Source organism: Vanessa atalanta, chromosome 2 (assembly GCF_905147765.1).
Source record: "Vanessa atalanta chromosome 2, ilVanAtal1.2, whole genome shotgun sequence".
Lineage (NCBI taxonomy): Eukaryota > Metazoa > Arthropoda > Insecta > Lepidoptera > Nymphalidae > Vanessa > Vanessa atalanta.
Window position 1 is genome coordinate 13,353,972 of NC_061872.1, and position 18,711 is coordinate 13,372,682.

Below are 18,711 nucleotides of genomic sequence, written 5' to 3' on the forward strand. Positions count from 1 at the left end.
GAGTCAATAATTTATATTTATGGTCTTCATTATAATCTAGACGAACTTGAAATACATTTTCTAGTTACAAAAAGCGTATTTAATAACCTAATCGTATATAAAAAAAAACATTATTTACATTATAGCTACTAAGTATTATTTTAAAATTATATCATAGGCATAAAATTAAAAAATAACAATGTAAATTGGCTATTTTCAATTATACTATATAAAACAGACTGGGAATTTAAAACTGAAAATCAATATTTAATCGTGCAAATTCATCCAAAAGACAAGCTTGACAACTATATATTATTTGTAATTGTAAGTTGTATGTAGTCCTCTATTACAAAGACAACGAGCATAGTTTTTATAGAACGGTTCACAAGTCCATTTTATATACATAAGTTTACATAAATATATATTACTAATTACTCACTTTATGTGAATAGTAACAACCCGAAATGTCAATCGTATATAAAAGGCAATAACAATCGAAAACCCAACCAACGTATTTAATAAACGATAGCGAACTCTACGTGCTGTTTAGCAAACGCCGTAGTCACTCATCAAATATTTCTCATCTACGGTCAGCTTTAACTTAATCTCCTCTTCATCTCATCAGCTCGCATAGAGCAACAATTCATAACATACTCGACACGTCAGAGGATGTTATAGCCGAGTTCGTTATATTGAAATTCTAACAATAAAATCATATATTTGATTCAGGTTTTTTTTTAATTAATACAAATCTGTGTAATCTCAAACTATTCTATAAACCCTAACTTAAAGCATGAGTTCATCTTTCAATTGCGTAAAGACTTAACAATATAAATTAAATATTTAAAAATGTTGAAAGATATGTAATAAATTGACATATCAAAATTATAAAAACTATTTGGGCAATGGCGATCACAACCCTTATTTTAGAAATGTATAATAGATGATTACTTTGAGAAAAAAGTTATTATATAAAAGGAGCAGATATATAATAACATAAAAAAGATAGAAAATCAGGACATAATTCGAGACTAGACTAAGCACTATCTGACTGAGTTTTACAATTTCAGCTAGACGACAGAGCGCTCTAGCTTTGGTAACCTGATTGAAAAATAAATTGTACTATTACTATTTTGTATATTTGGCACGATATAAGTTCAATCTACGTCGATTCATTATTCTAAAATTAAAAAACACATGTTGAAATTTTAAAATGTCATTAATATATTGAAATTCAACAAAAAGTTTGCACGACATTATGAATTAAAATTAACGCTTAGGAAGTTAATCTCATAAAAACAAATAAAATAAATCCCCTTTAATGTTCCTAAAAACAATGGGACATTGTTTCAACCCACCAAAAGAAATTATAAAAATCATTTATAGTTAATAATAATTCGCGATCAACCATTAAACAACTTGGATGATTACTTCAGTAATCATAAAATATGCAACTTAAAAGTTGTAAAAACAAAAAGTTAAATATGATATAGGTTTCTATTATTTATAATGTTGTAATAATTAGATTTAATAGTTAAGGTATTTTCACATGTATTGCAATCTGCATATATGTGTAACTAACTGGAGGTGAGAACTCAAACAATATTGATAAACCAATAGTATTTAAATTGTTAGACATATCGTAAATATATAAATACTAACTAGCGACGGTTTACGATGTAATTTTTTGTGCATCTTCAAAATTGACTATGTAGCAGTATAGCTTGGCACCATATTTATAGTATACTATGTTCCGATGGCAGCACGAGACAAACCTTGTTTATCGCTCAGCTATGTGTACTACAAACTGTTGATGAATCTTTATTTAAATCACAAGAATTATTTTAATTCACAAATCACTTTAATTTTACCACAGACTATTTAGGACACTACTGAGGAATTCAAGGTCACGCTCTTTTTTTTTTTATTTACCTGTGCCATCATGTCCTGTTATTCATGTGCCACAAAATAGGCACAGATATAAACACAACACACTAATATAAATAAAAGATAAATTCAACGTGTATCAACCATCAACTAACCGTGCTTATATCGATATGAGATGTTTGCAATGGGTATCATTTGCCTAAGCATGTTGCCTAAAATTATAATTCGAAATTGATACATAGATATATTTACAAATTTGTATATCATTTCCACTTTTATACTAATAAGATCCACATCTCTTTATATCTTTACACATTATCCTATAGAGAAAATTCAAATATATAATGTCATACTAATGGCCATGTATGGAGACGGGTGCGTTAGGAATTGTTACAGACACTGTTAAACGACCGAATGCTTTTTATATAATTAATAATAAGCAATTTTCAGTTTGTATCATTACGTGTTTATTCAATAGTCAGTATTGTATGAAAAGCAGTATTTTTAGCTTCTCGCGTTTTGGCACGACCTTGGTCGTATGACAAAAAATTAGTTAAATAACTTTAAGTTATTTCTATTCGTATATTTCATGAAATAATTCATTAATTACATCGTCATAACTAACGTCCCTGAATTCACACTTTGATCGGCTTGATCCCACGTTAATATTACTTCAGTCTTAAACACCAGACGGTGCTCTCAAGGCCTCGCTACAATCTCCTTGTTCACAACACTTTGAATCCTAATTAAGATATGTTACAGATTGCTTTTTAACTGACACGTTTAAAAAAAATGAATGCTTAGTTTATTTTATAACGTAATCCTTCGGCGACATTTATACATAAATCATAATTTTGTAATTACTTGTATACCTTTCAATTTAAGAAACTAAATATAATTGTTTTTCCTACAGTACATTAAATTCAATATCGAATGTTTCAATTCATTATTTGAAGTCGTTCATAATTACATAATCTTATGCTTAATTACGCTTGTTTCATATAAATAACATAGATATTGATCTAATTTTAATCAATACCTGATAATTATTATACAGGTCGTTATTATATTGAGTTATGTAACGAGGAATTATCGTCGGTAACATTTTCAAGTATACAATGTTGTACACCTTGGCTATAGATATTAACAAATTATGTTGATTTATTTATAGTTTATCAATGTGCTTGTCGTCTCAAATTTTCATGCAATTTTCGTTATAATATTTTGTTAGTCAGTCTATAAGAGGCGCGCGGAAGTGCGGGATCACGTCTGTCGCTCCACTGAGAAGTTGTACGAGTAGTCGCGGTCCAGGTCGAAGCTGGTGCGCTGCTTGATCGTGGGCAACTGCGTCTGGAAATATTTAATGCTATGTAAATTTTGTTTTTAAATATTTTTTTATCGAGCGGTCTGCCCATAACATGCGGAATATATATGTGATATTTTTTTAAAACGATAACTCAGTTTGGTACTGTTATAAGTATCATAGTATTTCAGTTATAAATATAACTCACCAAGGCATCACTTGGCAACCCCCTCAGCTTGGGGTTAAGAACAAAAGGAACTCCCTCCATGCCATTGTATCCGCCGAGAGTTTGGTAGTTGAGAACCTTGGGCAAGGGCGCAGGCCCCTTCTTCCTGTGTAGCGCGGCGGGGGACGTGGGTCCCGGGCTGCCGTGCGGGACCGGGGACTTCGTCGACGGTGGCCGAGGCGCCGGTCTCGCGGGTTTCATGTTATAAGAGGGGCTCAGGGCTTCGTAGTCATGGTCGGAAGTGAATTCCTCGATGTTCGGGTACCCCGAAGGGGACTTGAGGTTGAGATTGTTAAGTTCCGATACGAGGGGGGATAGCTTCGGAGGCCGTTCTGGGACCGGCCGCAATCTGAAAGATGGCAAGAGTTGTGTGTGTCAGATTTAATGAGACGGCCGAGGTGCGGTCACAATTCAAGTGCATAAAAATTTGTAATATCTTCAATGACAAATTAATTTAAATACTTAAAGCATTCAATGTCGACAATATTTAAATTCATTTTACCTACCATCGGGTTGTTTCGGTTTTAGTATAAACTATAAAGATGCTGTTAGCGATATTATTTATGTGATATAGTAATTATGTCAGCATGATACGTAATTGATTAAAACTCAAAATGAACACCTTGGTCGTTGAGGCTTTGCTTTAGGGCTGGTGGATCTCAGCACCAATAGAAACGTTTTCACTATTCGTAATCCATTACAACACGAAGACATAACAACAAATCTCTATGTAATATTTACAAGATGTATGTGAGGCACATGTGTACAACATGTATATGCGATTATCATATGTAAATGTGATCGGACTATCCACTACTAAGAAAACATGCTCGTCAACAAAAAAAATACATAATTTCGTATACCCCATACAGCCTGCCCACCGCAATTTGAACTGTTTGTACAGTGTTACCGACAACGAACTGAAAACAACGACCATTATGAAATAAATTTCACCAATATTTAGAAATGATCTGCCTATTCAAATGACAGGGAGTAAAGATAATAAACAACTTTGACTTCGTGTTGACACCTAAATAATCTAGTGTTCACACATTTCTAACACCAACAGTTTAACTGTAAAGAGATTGGTTATGGAAAATAAAATTAAAATTAATTTCAGTAGTAAGTTAGTTAGACTTTAGAATTATGTAATTTAACATAAGTTATTAAAACTAAACCAATGAGTCAATCAGAGATAGCATTGTTCACATCTGCACATGTGTGTATTAACGCCCTTTTATATTTAAAATAATATAAGTTTCATCATCGTTATACAATACTATCTGAAGTTTGTCACATAAAGTCATTTATATGAATGAGGAAAATATATGGATCAATAATAGATCTCTGAGGGACGTATTAACAGGAATCCTTTGAGATTTTCTTCCTATTTCATCAGCTCTTAATCTGCTGCTTTTGTGTCAGAGCAATTCTATTGCAACTCGATCACAGAAACAGAGGATGAATAGCAGCTGTGTGCTGATCAGTATTTTATGTTACAAGTGAATAATATCCTGTGATTCCTCTTAGACGGAAAAAATATATTTACGAGCTTAAGAACCAGTCTCGGTTGTGAATAACACATGTTGTATTCACGCTCACCGGTATCAAAATCAGTTTCCTTTAATATCTTACAAAGGACAAATTAAGTTTTCTGTATTTGTCATTTTCCCAGCATCGATGCAAATGTTTAATCAACTTATTTTATACATTACAAGATGCTAACAATCTCTATCCGATCTACTTGAGTGAATTAATGAATTGTACTAAACTGTTTATTCTTTAACAAAATGAAACATAGAAAGAAACAAGGTTGGGACTGTCTATTGAGTATAAAATACTCGTGTCAGAGCGGATTGCATTGATTAATAAATAATTTCACATAGTCATTCTTTTTTATATACATATTCTTATTATTATAGTATATAATAGAGCATGATAGTGTGTTTGAATGTGAACGTGCGTACATGTGTGTGCAAAGCGTGAAAGACAATATTTAAGTACATGAAACACCGATGGGATGAACATACTTTTTATAATTGTTTTCGGTAATATTATTTTCTATAATATATTAAAAGCAAAATCGTTATTTACCATCATTAAATCATTTCAATTTTAACTTTTACACAAACAAAACGAACATGAGCTACATATTTACTTGTTATATTAAACAATGAATATTTCTCAGTAGATCGATAATCACGCTTTTTATAAAAGTAAGCTTATTGCATTGAATTCTTTCTAGTATACAGTATTAATAAATTTACATTTTAAATCGGAATGTGTTGCTATTCGATACATATCAAAATTATTGAAGTAAAATCTTACAAATATTATTGAGTCATTTTACAAAATTGAAATTATCTAACGTTCAATCTACCAAGAGAATAAAATAACAATTTTTTATAGCCTAAGACTAATAAACAAAGTTGTCATTAAACTGGCGTAATATTGAGTGATTGAGATCTTGAATGATCTATGATATTGATTTTGGATTCGCGATAAAATGCCGTTTTCAACGTCGGCGAAGTTTTTTTATTAACTTAGGATTTAAAATGGATATACATAATAGATTAAGTGAAACAGTGACGGATACTTAATAAAGATAAATGAATCAAGAACTGTTTCAAGTACATATATTAGAGCTATTCATAACAAATCGTTTGTAATTTTTATTGTACTCCTTCAGCTGAAGTGCGGTAAAGTAATTAACTAATCAATTAAATTACTAATATACTATGTATTATCCAAATACTCTCAAATCTCTAATACAATAAAACTAAATCGACAATCTTAAACAATGACTTATTTTTAAACTTTTTCTTATTTATGGCTTAGATATTAGAGATATAGACATTCGCGCCGTATTAAATTTTAAATATTTTATTACATAATCACCACCACCACCAGCCTTAGGAACTCAGATGTATGATCCTTATACATTGCCGTTTGGGGGTAGAAAGTTTGTTAATGTGCGAACCCAGGTGCGCCAAGCTCTACCATCAAGTTAATCTTTGTTATCATCTTATCTTGCGTGGAATTAGTGACTCATTCAGTCTTATGTACTCTAGAGTCGAGACTTGAGTTCAAGTAGTACTTGAGACCTTAATCTCGTTACTTATGAATACAACTCGATGTAAAAGTTTACAATCAGTTTGGACTCACCTCCTGGCTGCTTCAGGCGTGAGATTGGTGACCACGTTCTCGTAGTCGTTGGGCTGGTGCGTGGGCGACGTTTCTAAGCTACCACCGCTGACTTTATAACATACCACCTTGCCGTTGATCTCACTAGAAAAGACACGCAAACGTCGAATTACAATCACTTACTAAAACTTTTGCAAAAAGTAGAAGTTCTAAAGCAATTTTCCTAATGATAAAATATTTTTGAAGTTTCTTCTTAGATTGCATTCAATTTTAATTTGGGAGGATTATCTTTTTATAAAAAGATATTATCTTTACTTCCAACTATTCTTCAAAAGTTTTCAACCTTTGAACTCACCCAGCCAGCAAGAACCCCTGCGGCGCGGCTCGCATCTTAGAGCAGACGATGACGTCGGTAACGAGCGGGGTCGCGGCAGGAGCCTGTCTCGACACATGCGTGCACAGCCGCCGCTTGCCCGCGCGCCCCGCCACGCTGTATCCCGCGGGGATGGCCTCCCGCTCCCCCAGCACCAGGACACCGTCCATCACGTATCCCGGCACTCCTGGGAAAAAATGTTTTGTCAAGTTTACTGGTAACAGTGTGTTTACTCGTTTTGGTTAATTCAATCCATTAGACTACTAACAATTCTAGCATCCCAATACGTCGCCTAACTGTACTTGACATAAAGTTTGTAAAGGAGAATGCAATCGTAGCAAGCGGCATGTTCCGCAACAATACCGATATCCGAGACAGGTTTACATCGTCGTAAAACATAATACATCGCCTAACAATTGTCTAGATCAGAAATGTCTTCTATAAAGTAGGTATGTCTCAAACGATTGAAGCCAACATTTCATTACGGAATGGCACTGCAGATTCGTGATCAAATGGACGATTACTGGTACTAATGGTAACTTAAATGGCGAATAATTACGATCAAAATATTAGTATCGTTTATTTGTCCTACTAATGATTTACAAATTTGCAATAAATGGTATGAATTTGCATTTATGAATTCAAATTTAATAAATAATAAATAAAAATAAATAAATAAAACATTTTCTTTAAATCCATACTTTATACATAATTATACTGCTCAGTCAATCAATCAATTTCATCACACACATTTCATTTTCACATCTCATTCACAGACGTCACCAACGCAACTCTCGGCGGCCGGACTTCAATGACACTATTTTTGGTTTATTTATTTATTTTTATTTTAAAGAGGGCATCTCATATTTTTAAACGAGCAGGAGGCTCATCTTATGGAAAGTGATTACCTCCCCCATGGACATCTGAAACACCGGAGGGCTTGCGGGTGCGTTGCCGGCCTTTAAGGAATGAGTACGCTCTTTTCTTGTAGGTTCCCAAGTCGTATCGGTTCGGAAAAACGCACTGTTGTGGATTTTCAGACATCTAGTTGGTGCGGGTGATATTTCGAATTTTGACGAGATTTCCGAAGGTGAAATTCAGCAGCCTTACTAATTATATAGTTATCTCTTCACGAAGTTTATTTTTCTGTCACTTTTATTTTTCTAATGTTTTTATTCATATGGGTTACCTCACGAGCAAAATATATAAATATGCACATGTTTATTTCTTTTGAGATTATTAACATAGCTGGATATTATAATTTATCAAACAGTATTTGCTGAATATAGTTATTACGTACGAGTATATCAGATTGTATTAAACAAGTTCTCATCATCCGAGTTAATAAGAACTTCGACATAATCGTAATTACATGATACATCGACGCATTTGTAATATTGTAAATAAGCGAGACGTTGCATTACAAAATAATGGCGCCTATTTGAGTTATCTAGTTTAACCTCTATCTATTAAATATTATTAAAGTTTATACATTTCGCGATGTATTCTATCTAAACTTGTAACTTGTGTCAGTGTGAGTAAGTTTAAAAAATCAAGATATTAACTCTTCCTTCTTAATATATATTCTGCAAGGTTATCTATGTATGATGATGTAAGAAAATTTTTACTCATATTGTTACAAGGAACAAAAGCAAACTTATTACTCCTACCTCTCGATTGCATGGAGCCAGTAATTCTTTTGTAGAGTAATATGTAAACGGTTCTACATCAGGATTCCAAAAACCGTTCAAAATGCGACTGTTGCCAAATTAAAAAAAAAAGTAAAAGAACACTTGTGTTGAAAAGGCATACAATTAGTGAGTTCATAGTTGATAGCACCCCTTGGGATTGAAACAATCGCTTCCTGGCTATTTCTATGTAATTTTGTAATGTATCTAAACAAACACAAATTGGCAAAAAACCCTAGCAGTAACCTAGTAGAGATTATTCTCAGATGAGCGTATTTTCCCGATGAGGTAGTCTTTAATTTGACAATCGATAAGTAAGTGTAATGCTTCTCTATTGTATAAAGACATTTGATTTGTGAACATAAGTAATAAAAAGCACACGTCATTGCGGTCACGAGACGAATTTTCGGCAGTAGAATTATCTAAAACAACTTTTCTGTGAATTTCGACATATCGTAAATAGTGATCGCTATGATAATAATTGTTATTAGTCCTCAATAAATTAAATAAACACGTAAAATAAGTTGTACTTAGCTTGTATATTAGGCGTATGTTGTTTTTGTTAATTATTTTTCGCTAAATATATTACATTTCTATTAAAGCAAACATTTCAATCTAATAATAGTTAAAGATAGTAAAAAATAAATAATGGACGGGTATAAAAAACCTTTTCGAATTTTGTGAGCATAGTTGCTAAAAATAAGGTCAATTTAACCGGCCATCTAAACCGGAGTCGTTCAACCTTCGGCTCCTTAATGAAAGTATTCCCGCCTTTTATTACGTCATTCACTTTCATTATTAACGGTGCTATTAGTGAGAGGAATTCATAGACCATGAAAACGCACACGCAAAAACTACGGTACAATGCGACTAGTTATAAAGACAATACTTCTATACGTTGGTATTAATAGTATTCATGATATTCGATATTTGAATTTCATAGTTCCTTAGTTTGCCCTTCTCGTACAATGATGTTCATTTAAAAACAGATCACTCATATTAACGATTACGAATATTTTTGATACAGAGAATTTTGATTTGTACCTAAAGGCAACTTGCAATATAATCGACCAAATATAAGCTAAAGATTCAGACAAACTCAAAACTAGGCTAAATCCATAGTAGTGAATAATTGGCGAAATGGATAAATCTGGTTAATAACATGAAAGCAACTGTCATTCCAGGTAAACACAACTTATTTTTGATTCGCTTAATTTGTTTTGATGTAAAATTATATATTTGAGGAATTCAGGGAAACCAAACCCAACCATACCTATCCTATACCCGCACTGGTTTTAACTTTTAAGATAGGTTATCCTTAAGAGGAGAGGAGACTTTTGCAGTAGCAATGTGTTTCTATTTTATCTTTTTCTTATCCACGTTTAAAGAAAGGGAGACAAAATGTAATACAGGTCGTATTACGTTTTTTCTCCCTTTCTTTACAGTTTTAGAAACAGTTTAATTTAAAAATGGAATCGTCCATAGAATATAGAGTAACGTCATAGAAATTAAATATTTCAAAACGATTAAAAATAAAAATATACGATTCTATTTTAAAATTATAATTCTGATTTATTCGTCAATATAATTTAAATTTCTTAAAACCAGACAACCGTAGAGTAAAGCACGTTAAAAAAACTCCAATATTAGATTACATGGGGGAAAATACCCTAAGTGTAATGGATATTAAATTGACACCTTATGCAAGGAGAGATACTTAAAATATGTATAGAATGGCGATTTAAACTAATACGTATTATTCATTCAAGTGTAAAGAAAACCTCTTTGAAGATAAGCTTTTTATTTCAACTCTTTAGAAAAAACGAATATAATCTTAAAGACCTTATTGAAACATCTAAAGCTTATTCATTATTATTTGAGACTTTATAACATATGTTTTTCCTTTCACTATCTCGGTTATGTAAAAACAAAAAATAATGGATCATGAGAAAAACTGTTTAACAGAGTAATAACAGTCATTCAATGCTTATCGATCAACAAGATAATCGTTCCTAGGGCTCACGTAATACGTTACGTCGTAGACTGTTTAGTAAAGAAAAGTCCTTTGTAGTTGGCGAAGCGTTCCTCTACAGCATTATACGCATACATATAATGGAACAGACGGACACTTAACTATATTAATAAAGACACTTAACTTGATTATTCTCGCTCAGACTAAGGATCAGTAAAAAGTTACACAGACTATTCCAATGGCAAGAGGAGAAAATATAAACAAAACTTTGATTGACATATTCCATAAGATTTGCTAATAGCCCTTTTATATTATGCGTTATAAACAGTTCTTGATACATCTCTATTTATAATGCAAAAATAGTCAACTTTTCTAGTAATATCAACTTTTGTTTTACTCCCAAATTTCTGATAGCAACTTCGCCAACATACGAAACGTCATTTTTTTCATTCGTCAATTTTTTCATAATTAATACCATAGCCAATTTTAAAATTAAATCAATGATGACATGTTAATTCGAGGTCAAAGTTGTTTATTTGTTTGAACGTCTCCTGCCATTGGAATGGACTATGAGCACAGTACGGTTAATTATATAAACTTTGCTTCGTCCCTCCTTAACTCGCATCAATAGTGACAGACGTACCAACTAAAGAGGACGTCATTATGATGACGGAACTTATCTCACCGCGGTAGGGTCGTGTCAACTCACGAGCTCCCACTTATCCGAGATAACGAGCATTAAAGTATATTTGATGCATATTTACTTCCGAGTGAAGTATTAAACTGCAACTCCAACAAAGGATGATAACTTTGACGTTACCATTGGCGACAGCTAACAATAGCCGTTAAGGGGAATTTATAGCACTGACTTTCGAAAAAATAACAAAAGTTTCTTCAGCCAAACGCGTTAAAAACGCACGTTTCATTAAAGAAACCAAATGTCAAGGGCTAATAAGATTATAAGAAAGACGAAATATGAGATACGAAGTTAGAAGGTGAAAGTATTTACCAAGTTCCGAACAATCGATATTTAAAATAGATATAGGTAATAATTTTGAGTGCTATTGGAGTGATTCAATGAGCTTGATACTTGATGATACTTTAAATAGTGGTAACATTAATCAACTACTATAAAATCTATTACGTATATATAGATTTAATATGACATTAATTTTAAAGTTCACCAATGAACGCTTCTTATGGATGAATCGTATCTTTAAAAATATTTCCGCCAAGTAATAATTTACTTCGATATGAGTCACCTTAAAGCCACATTCTAATCAATTTAATAGCACGGATTTCCCTGTGACAGTACCGATATATATAATGAATATACCCAATTAACACGCAATACGATTCGTCATATCAAATGTTTATAACAAACGAAATCAAAATAAACTTTATCGAGAAAAGATTAGAAGGAAAGCACATTATGCAAAAAAAATACCGGAAAATAATTCAGTCGATACTTAAACTAAAATTAATATCCGATTTACTTAAAACTATCATATTGAACTATGTGTTCAAAAAATCATAAACGAAGTTTTCTCATAATTTCACAGAATAACTATATAACACAACAAAATTAATTTTTAAAAAAATGTATCGCATTTGGTCGGTATTGGATGTTTTATTTAGTCAATTTAAGTCAGAAAATTTAAATAAACGCCCATGTAATGTGTTAATTAAATATTGTTAGTTTTAGTTTAGTGGCGCGTTGGCGTCTGGCGATGTAAGGGACGGTTAATATTCCTTGCAGTGCCAATGTGGGGTGCCCGGGCGATGGTAACCAGGTCAGGTATAATCCAATTATATTCAAAAAAATGTTTTATCCCTATATTCATATAGTATACGATGACTAACGACTTTTACTCTCTGCATTATTATTATATCCAAAATACAGATATTCTCTTGTTAAGGGCAAATTTTACGTTTTTACTTATAAGTATAGTAAATAATAAATTCCTGTCGACTTGGCATTAACGGATATGAGCCCTACAATAAAGATTTCCCGTCGGCTATTGATCGTCTGCACGATCTTTGTGCACTTGTTATTATATTTCAACCTTGGACACTAGAGTGAGCGATACTAAATGAATACGAAAACCGGCTCGCGTTAGTTTGATAACTAAATATAAATAGTTAATATTACATCAAGAATAGACTTTTTTATGATATCGGTAAGCGGACGAGCAAATGGGCCACCAGAAGTTAAGTTTTCTCCGCCGTCAGAAAAAATAACAATACTTGATAGCGCCGTTGCACCACCGTCCTCGGGAACTAAGATGTTATGTCCCCTGTACCCGTAGTTACACTGGCTCACTCATCCTTCAAACCGGAATACAACAATAATGAGTATTGCTGTTTGGCGGTGAAGTATCAGATGAGTGGGTGGTACCTATCCAGGCGGGCTTACACAAAACCCTACCAAAGACTCACAGACCTTATGTCTAAGGGTTGAAAGTTAAAGCCTAAATACAAGTGATAAAAATATTGTATTAAAGATTTATAACAGACGGTAAATAATATTTATACAAAAGTAATCTCATAAAACATATAAAAATATAACATATTATAAGTATGGCTTACTTATCTTGAAACTATAAGCCATAATAACGTAAGCGATTTATTTTCTAAATAGGATGAGTAAGTAGTTTGTTACGACAGCCTTAATAAAACTAAATACGTTTTTTTAACATTCTGACACGATTACTGCATTCGCAAGATTTGAAGTGAAGTTTATTTTAGCGACTGATAAAAATATAGGTCGGCAGGAATGGAAAGGGTCTTTCGACATATCTATGGACTATGATGAGGAACGAACGACGCACACACTGCGCGTAAGCATTTATCTCATTGTACATTTCACATAACATTATCGTGTTGCATATGTTTTAAAAGATAAAAAATGGCGGAAATTTGTTGCTATAAACGATAAGAGTGCATAAAAATCAGTACATGTAACGAATTAAAACTTTTGGCAAATTGGCATACTAGCTACTCGTCCTGGGCTCCAGTTTCCCAAGGCTTGAATAAGGCTGCAAAAAAACGCTAACATCTTAATAAATGTAACTCAACTGATTTCACGCGACGCATTCCATTAAACCAGTAAAGCTCGCAGACGGCATTTTTCCGATATTTTCAACAAACATGGGTTATGACACACAAACTAAAGGTTTGTGTATGTAGCTTGTCATTTCAATGAATTATGCAACTAAGCCTTCTTCATAAATCACTCCGCCCATTGGTGCAAACCGTATCAAAATGCGTCCGGCTGTTTTTAAGTTTATCTTGTTCAGGCTAACCGACGGCCGTACGCGGCAGGAAAATATGTTTCATAATATATAGTGACACACGTAATTATGACGAACGTAAAATGTTTTTTTTATCTTGGTTATTTATTGACAAAAAAGATAAAATACCTAAATCACTATCGACAGAACATCGTAGTCATTATTTCATAAATCAAGTAATCATAGACAACTCACCCTCAGACTTTGACAAACATATATAGTGGCTCGGTTTCTTGCCAAAGAGACCGGATTGACGCAGCAGACCTGCATCGGCGTCCTCGTCGTATGTGCGGCTCACGGGCCAATAGCCAGCGGGGCACTTGGCCAAACTATCCACGATCTGCAGGGAAAGCAGCGGCCTCTCGTCGGGCAAAGCCCCACCGAGAGCTGATAGCACCTTCGACATCGTCACTTACATCATAACACTGACATATTCACCAATTTAAAATTCATCATATAGCACTTATAATCTTGATTAGCGATTCATGTCTTTAGCACTAGCGCGTACTATTTGTAATCAATACTGTTACAAAGTTAGCTAGGCTTGATCAGGCTAATCGGTTTAAGCTCCCTATGGCGTAACTTACACGACTCTATTGAAATTTCCTTTATCCACTTTGGAAGCACCTGTAACAAGCGAAATAAAAGTTTAATACACACATAAATATTATGTTGTTGTTACAATATTTTAATGCTATATACATAAAAGATTTATTTCGGATACCTGCGAGACTTATACGTCAATAATTGTAATAAAAGTAAGAATTTTTCTAAAGTAAAAAATATTGAGTATACAAAATACATATAATTTTCTATTAATGTTCACTACTAAACGCTTAAGAAATAATTATAAACTGTACAAGCGATTTAACGAGTTTTTTCTCAGTATTATTAAGTCTATTTATAAATAGACCACCACCAGTAATTAACTGAGATGCTGGAAAATTAATCAATAATAAGAATTATAACACATTAATATCGAGAGGTGTTTCACTTGTGTATGTACGAGTTCTTGTGTGTATTTCTTGAAGAATGTACAAATATTTGTTGAAGGTTGCGGATGTCTTCAGTGGAAATTCATAAAGCTATGCCCGGGCGGGATTTAAACAAGGGGCTTTTGGAGCTAGTTCACAGGGCGTCAATTTTTCTGGTTAAATGCAAAATTTTAAAATGCTTTTCGTATTTTCTAAAATATGAAAAATATGGCGGCAAAAATATTTTTTCATTCAACCATTAAAATTAAAATATCTTTATTAAACATATAAGCTTCCTGTATCTCTATTACACTTACTATTGATTGTCAAAATTCTACCCCCAGTTCCGAAAAAAACACCTCAAACTTGAGAAGAACCGGCGACAGAAAATCTTATTCCATTGTAGGCTATGTCTGTCGTAGCAGCATCGCAGTAGAGGGAAAGGTGCGGTTTCAAATACAATGTTGTAGTCTTTTGAAATAGGGTTGCGGACCGGGGTTAAAAAGGTTTAGGCATGCATGAGAGCACAGGTCAAGGTCCTAATAATGGCGACAATATGGCGAGGAACCAAGTGGCGTCGAAAAATAATGTCGCCCTGATAAACATTTCAATTTCTTTTAAAATAATATTTAATTAGATTTTTTTAATGTATACAACTGTTTTTAAATGTAATTAAGGGTCGATTATATAATCTTCAAATAAATACTCGTTCTTTTTTGTACACATGTAGCTTGATTTCGAGAAATAGAAACCAAATAATTTTTTTTTAATCGACTTATATTTAAAATATAAAATGACTTTACTAATAATTACTATCCTCGATGACAAACGTAAGTTACCAAATATTTTACTACTAAATATTTTTCTAGATTTTTCTTTCATCAAAATGTTTTATTATGAACAATTTTGATAGCATTGAGCATTTGAACCAGTCCTGGGAGTCTATGTAACTTGCATTCAACAATAACTGTCGTAACGATTTTGAAATTAGTTTTCGTCTATATTATTCAACACAATAAAACATAAATAGCCAATAGCCTATATGGGGACTCAAACAACGCTGGATTTATTCAAACAACGCTTGAACTGGAGTCTGTGTCCAGGGCGGCAAAGTTAGAAAATAATAAAAATAATTCTTCCTTGTTATAGAAAATGCTATGCTCTGATCGTCCAAAATATGAACGATTAAAAAAAATATAATAAATTTTCTGGTTCATTTTGCTTATTTCAAAATTGTATCGAAAATTTATCCACTTTATGCAAATCTTCGATAGTGGGCATTTTTATCAATACGCAGGAGCAGCGTTAACTTTGAATCCGACATTGGACTCAAAATAATGTAATTGTGCTGTCAAATATTTAAAATAATATCTACAACTTACCAAGAGATATCATCAAGTATAAATAATAAGAGTAAGCTGTTTATTGTTTATAGGAAAAAAAGAGCATAGGAGGAGTGCCTGAATAATAAAGCCGAAGCCGTTGGTAATGTAAGTGGTATGTTTAATGAATCACTGCACAGCGTCCACCCATGTTACAAATAATTACCCAGTGATTCTGAGCCAGCAAAGAAATAAGAAAAACTCAGAAAGTTTTTGTAGAACAGATAAGTTCGGAAACAAGAAAAGTTTCATTTGATTTAATGCAGCCTCTGTGTGAAAATTAAATTAATGCGTGAAATCCATTTTGAGAATTTGAAAATGCAATTTTAATTAATGTTAGTAGATAGCAGTGATTTCCATGAACTAAACATGTAAATAATCTGTAAAAAGGAATCATTTCTTCTATGTATAGTTTCATATTTGTTATTTCTTAATGTATCAAAGTTGTTATGTGTTTCATGGAAAATTAAAGTTTGACCTGCTTAAACTTTTCTTTATGAAATGTGTGTTTCACCTTGCAGATATGTATCAGAAAATAAGTGAAAATTGAACAAGACACAGCTAATTATCAAACAGATATATAATTAATATTACATATTGAATAGCCATTTTTTCATAGTATAGCTGGCAAATGGGCAGGAGGAGATGGAAAGTGAATACAACTGCCCACGGAAATCTGCAACTGCATTGCCAGCTTTTAATTTTAACTAATTGCCTTATTCATTAAAAATGCTAACTACGATGTAGTTATAACTAAGTTTGACAAAATTATATTCAATTACGGTTATAATTAGATAATTCAATTTTTTAAACCTAACATCTAATGACCAATCTCTACAACTCGATGAGAAACTAATGAGATGGGAAACTGAGAGAGGTCGTGAGGTAGCTATTATAAATAGCTAGATAATATTGGAGCTAAAGACTCCCTTCACAATGCTTTTAGCAAAGAAGGAATACGTAAGTATTCCTACTTTGCATGACAATATATTTACAACCATGTTCTATATATTCACAGTTACATTGATCACATTGATAGAATCAGTGATTATCATTGTATGTACACAAGATGGCCTGTATGATATAATGCCAAGTTACCGACTCCACAAAGGTAGATAGTTTTAACTTTGCCGGTTCATATATTTAAATAATTTGTTAAAAAACATTAATCAATAAAGCATATTATTCAACACAAAATTAACTAGATGACAAAAAAGTATAAAGCTAATACTTGTTGACTTTCAGGCAAGATATATTCTAAGTATAATTGTATTTAACTTAGTATTTGGTAAAGAGTAACTACTGAGTGCCAATAACATAACAATATATTCCAGAAAGTGGGTTGAACCCTCTAGTACAATGAAATCTTTTAACTTAACAATAGAAGAGTTTCTTTGTTAGAACCAGAGCACTAATTATTATTATTGATGATTCATGTTCAAAATTGTAACTGTAAAAACAGCCCACATATTATGAAATGAATGAGTTCGTTCTCTAAATATTGTATAAATCATAGTTTAGAAATGAGATTAAATGTATACATTTACAAAATCATGTGTACACTTACTAAATAACTAAACTTAATACTTAATTTTCAATATAAGTTGACTTGGGACTGAATCTAAATAAATAATAAAGGCTATTTCATCTATAGCTGTCATAAGTGAAGTACCTAGTTCTTGATAAGAATAATAAATAAATATTAAATTAACTTCAAGGCAGAAAGACAAGGTTTTTATTATAAAATTTAGATTTTGTTTGTGAACAGCTGCAGCAAATAATAAATGTTCAAAGAATTAAAATATTAGCTATGCCACTGATGACCGATTTGGCAAAATTCCACGTATTACTACACGACTTATGTGCCGTGCAGCCGCTGTAACAGTTACATTTTAATGAAATCAATTGGTGTTCTCTGACGGTTCTTTATCGAGAACAATGACCCCACCATTCATAATAACCATTGAAATAAATGATAAACTTACCGTAGTCATGACATCACGAACAATAACAACACTTATAATTCATAGTCTTATTTCTTTTATGATGTTATCCCAGGTTTTCATATAAAAAATATGTTATTAGCTATGTAACCCGATCTATAAAAACATTAGACTATTTCACTTTTAATTCGACTGTCAACGGCGATTCTTTTAATGCGTTATATTTTGTAGATCAATGAAAATTTGACAACAATACGCTCTTGATAGAAAACTACAAAAGAAGTAAAGAACACAGATTAGAGATTACACGATCACGATACCCATTCGATTTCGTGAGGAATGAGACTGAGAATTCCAAGATTCGAACTTGAATGAAGATTCAAGATTGAAATTGACAACATTTATTTCATTTTGTAACATTAAGATGTTGCCAGTTTAAAATAGTATAAAATATATTTTCCGTATTTAATTATTAACACTATTCTACAATAATTTAAATTACAGTATTATTTTAAACTAATTTCATTATTAAAAATATTTTTTGTTT

At 32.4% G+C, this 18,711-nt stretch overlaps 1 protein-coding gene across 3 annotated transcripts; it reads right to left on the reverse strand.

Moving 5' to 3' along the window:
* Positions 1–55: 55 nt before the first annotated feature.
* Positions 56–18,524, reverse strand: LOC125070040 (multivesicular body subunit 12A). 3 transcript variants are annotated; one of them, XM_047679722.1, is made up of 8 exons: positions 18,207–18,524; positions 14,061–14,492; positions 6,895–7,099; positions 6,561–6,683; positions 4,259–4,315; positions 3,378–3,744; positions 3,098–3,216; positions 64–1,707 (listed from the first exon to the last, which is right to left on the reverse strand). In XM_047679722.1, the coding sequence occupies exons 2-7, from the start codon at positions 14,269–14,271 to the stop codon at positions 3,130–3,132; spliced, it is 1,050 nt and encodes a 349-aa protein (XP_047535678.1). In that variant the 5' UTR covers positions 14,272–14,492; positions 18,207–18,524; the 3' UTR covers positions 64–1,707; positions 3,098–3,129. The 3 variants fall into 3 exon arrangements, with proteins under 3 accessions (XP_047535670.1, XP_047535686.1, XP_047535678.1); XM_047679714.1 differs by having other exon boundaries at positions 56–3,216; XM_047679730.1 differs by lacking the exon at positions 4,259–4,315 and having other exon boundaries at positions 59–3,216.
* Positions 18,525–18,711: the final 187 nt, after the last annotated feature.

Excerpts from the sequence above, each read along its gene's own strand:
- LOC125070040 (XM_047679714.1), bottom strand. The coding sequence starts at position 14,271 with ATGTCGAAGGTGCTATCAGCTCTCGGTGGGGCTTTGCCCGACGAGAGG. Across the intron at positions 7,100-14,060 it reads ATGTTTGTCAAAGTCTGAGG|GAGTGCCGGGATACGTGATG; the intron begins GTGAGTTGTCTA and ends ATTTTTTCCCAG. Across the intron at positions 3,217-3,377 it reads GGTTGCCAAGTGATGCCTTG|ACGCAGTTGCCCACGATCAA; the intron begins GTGAGTTATATT and ends AAATATTTCCAG.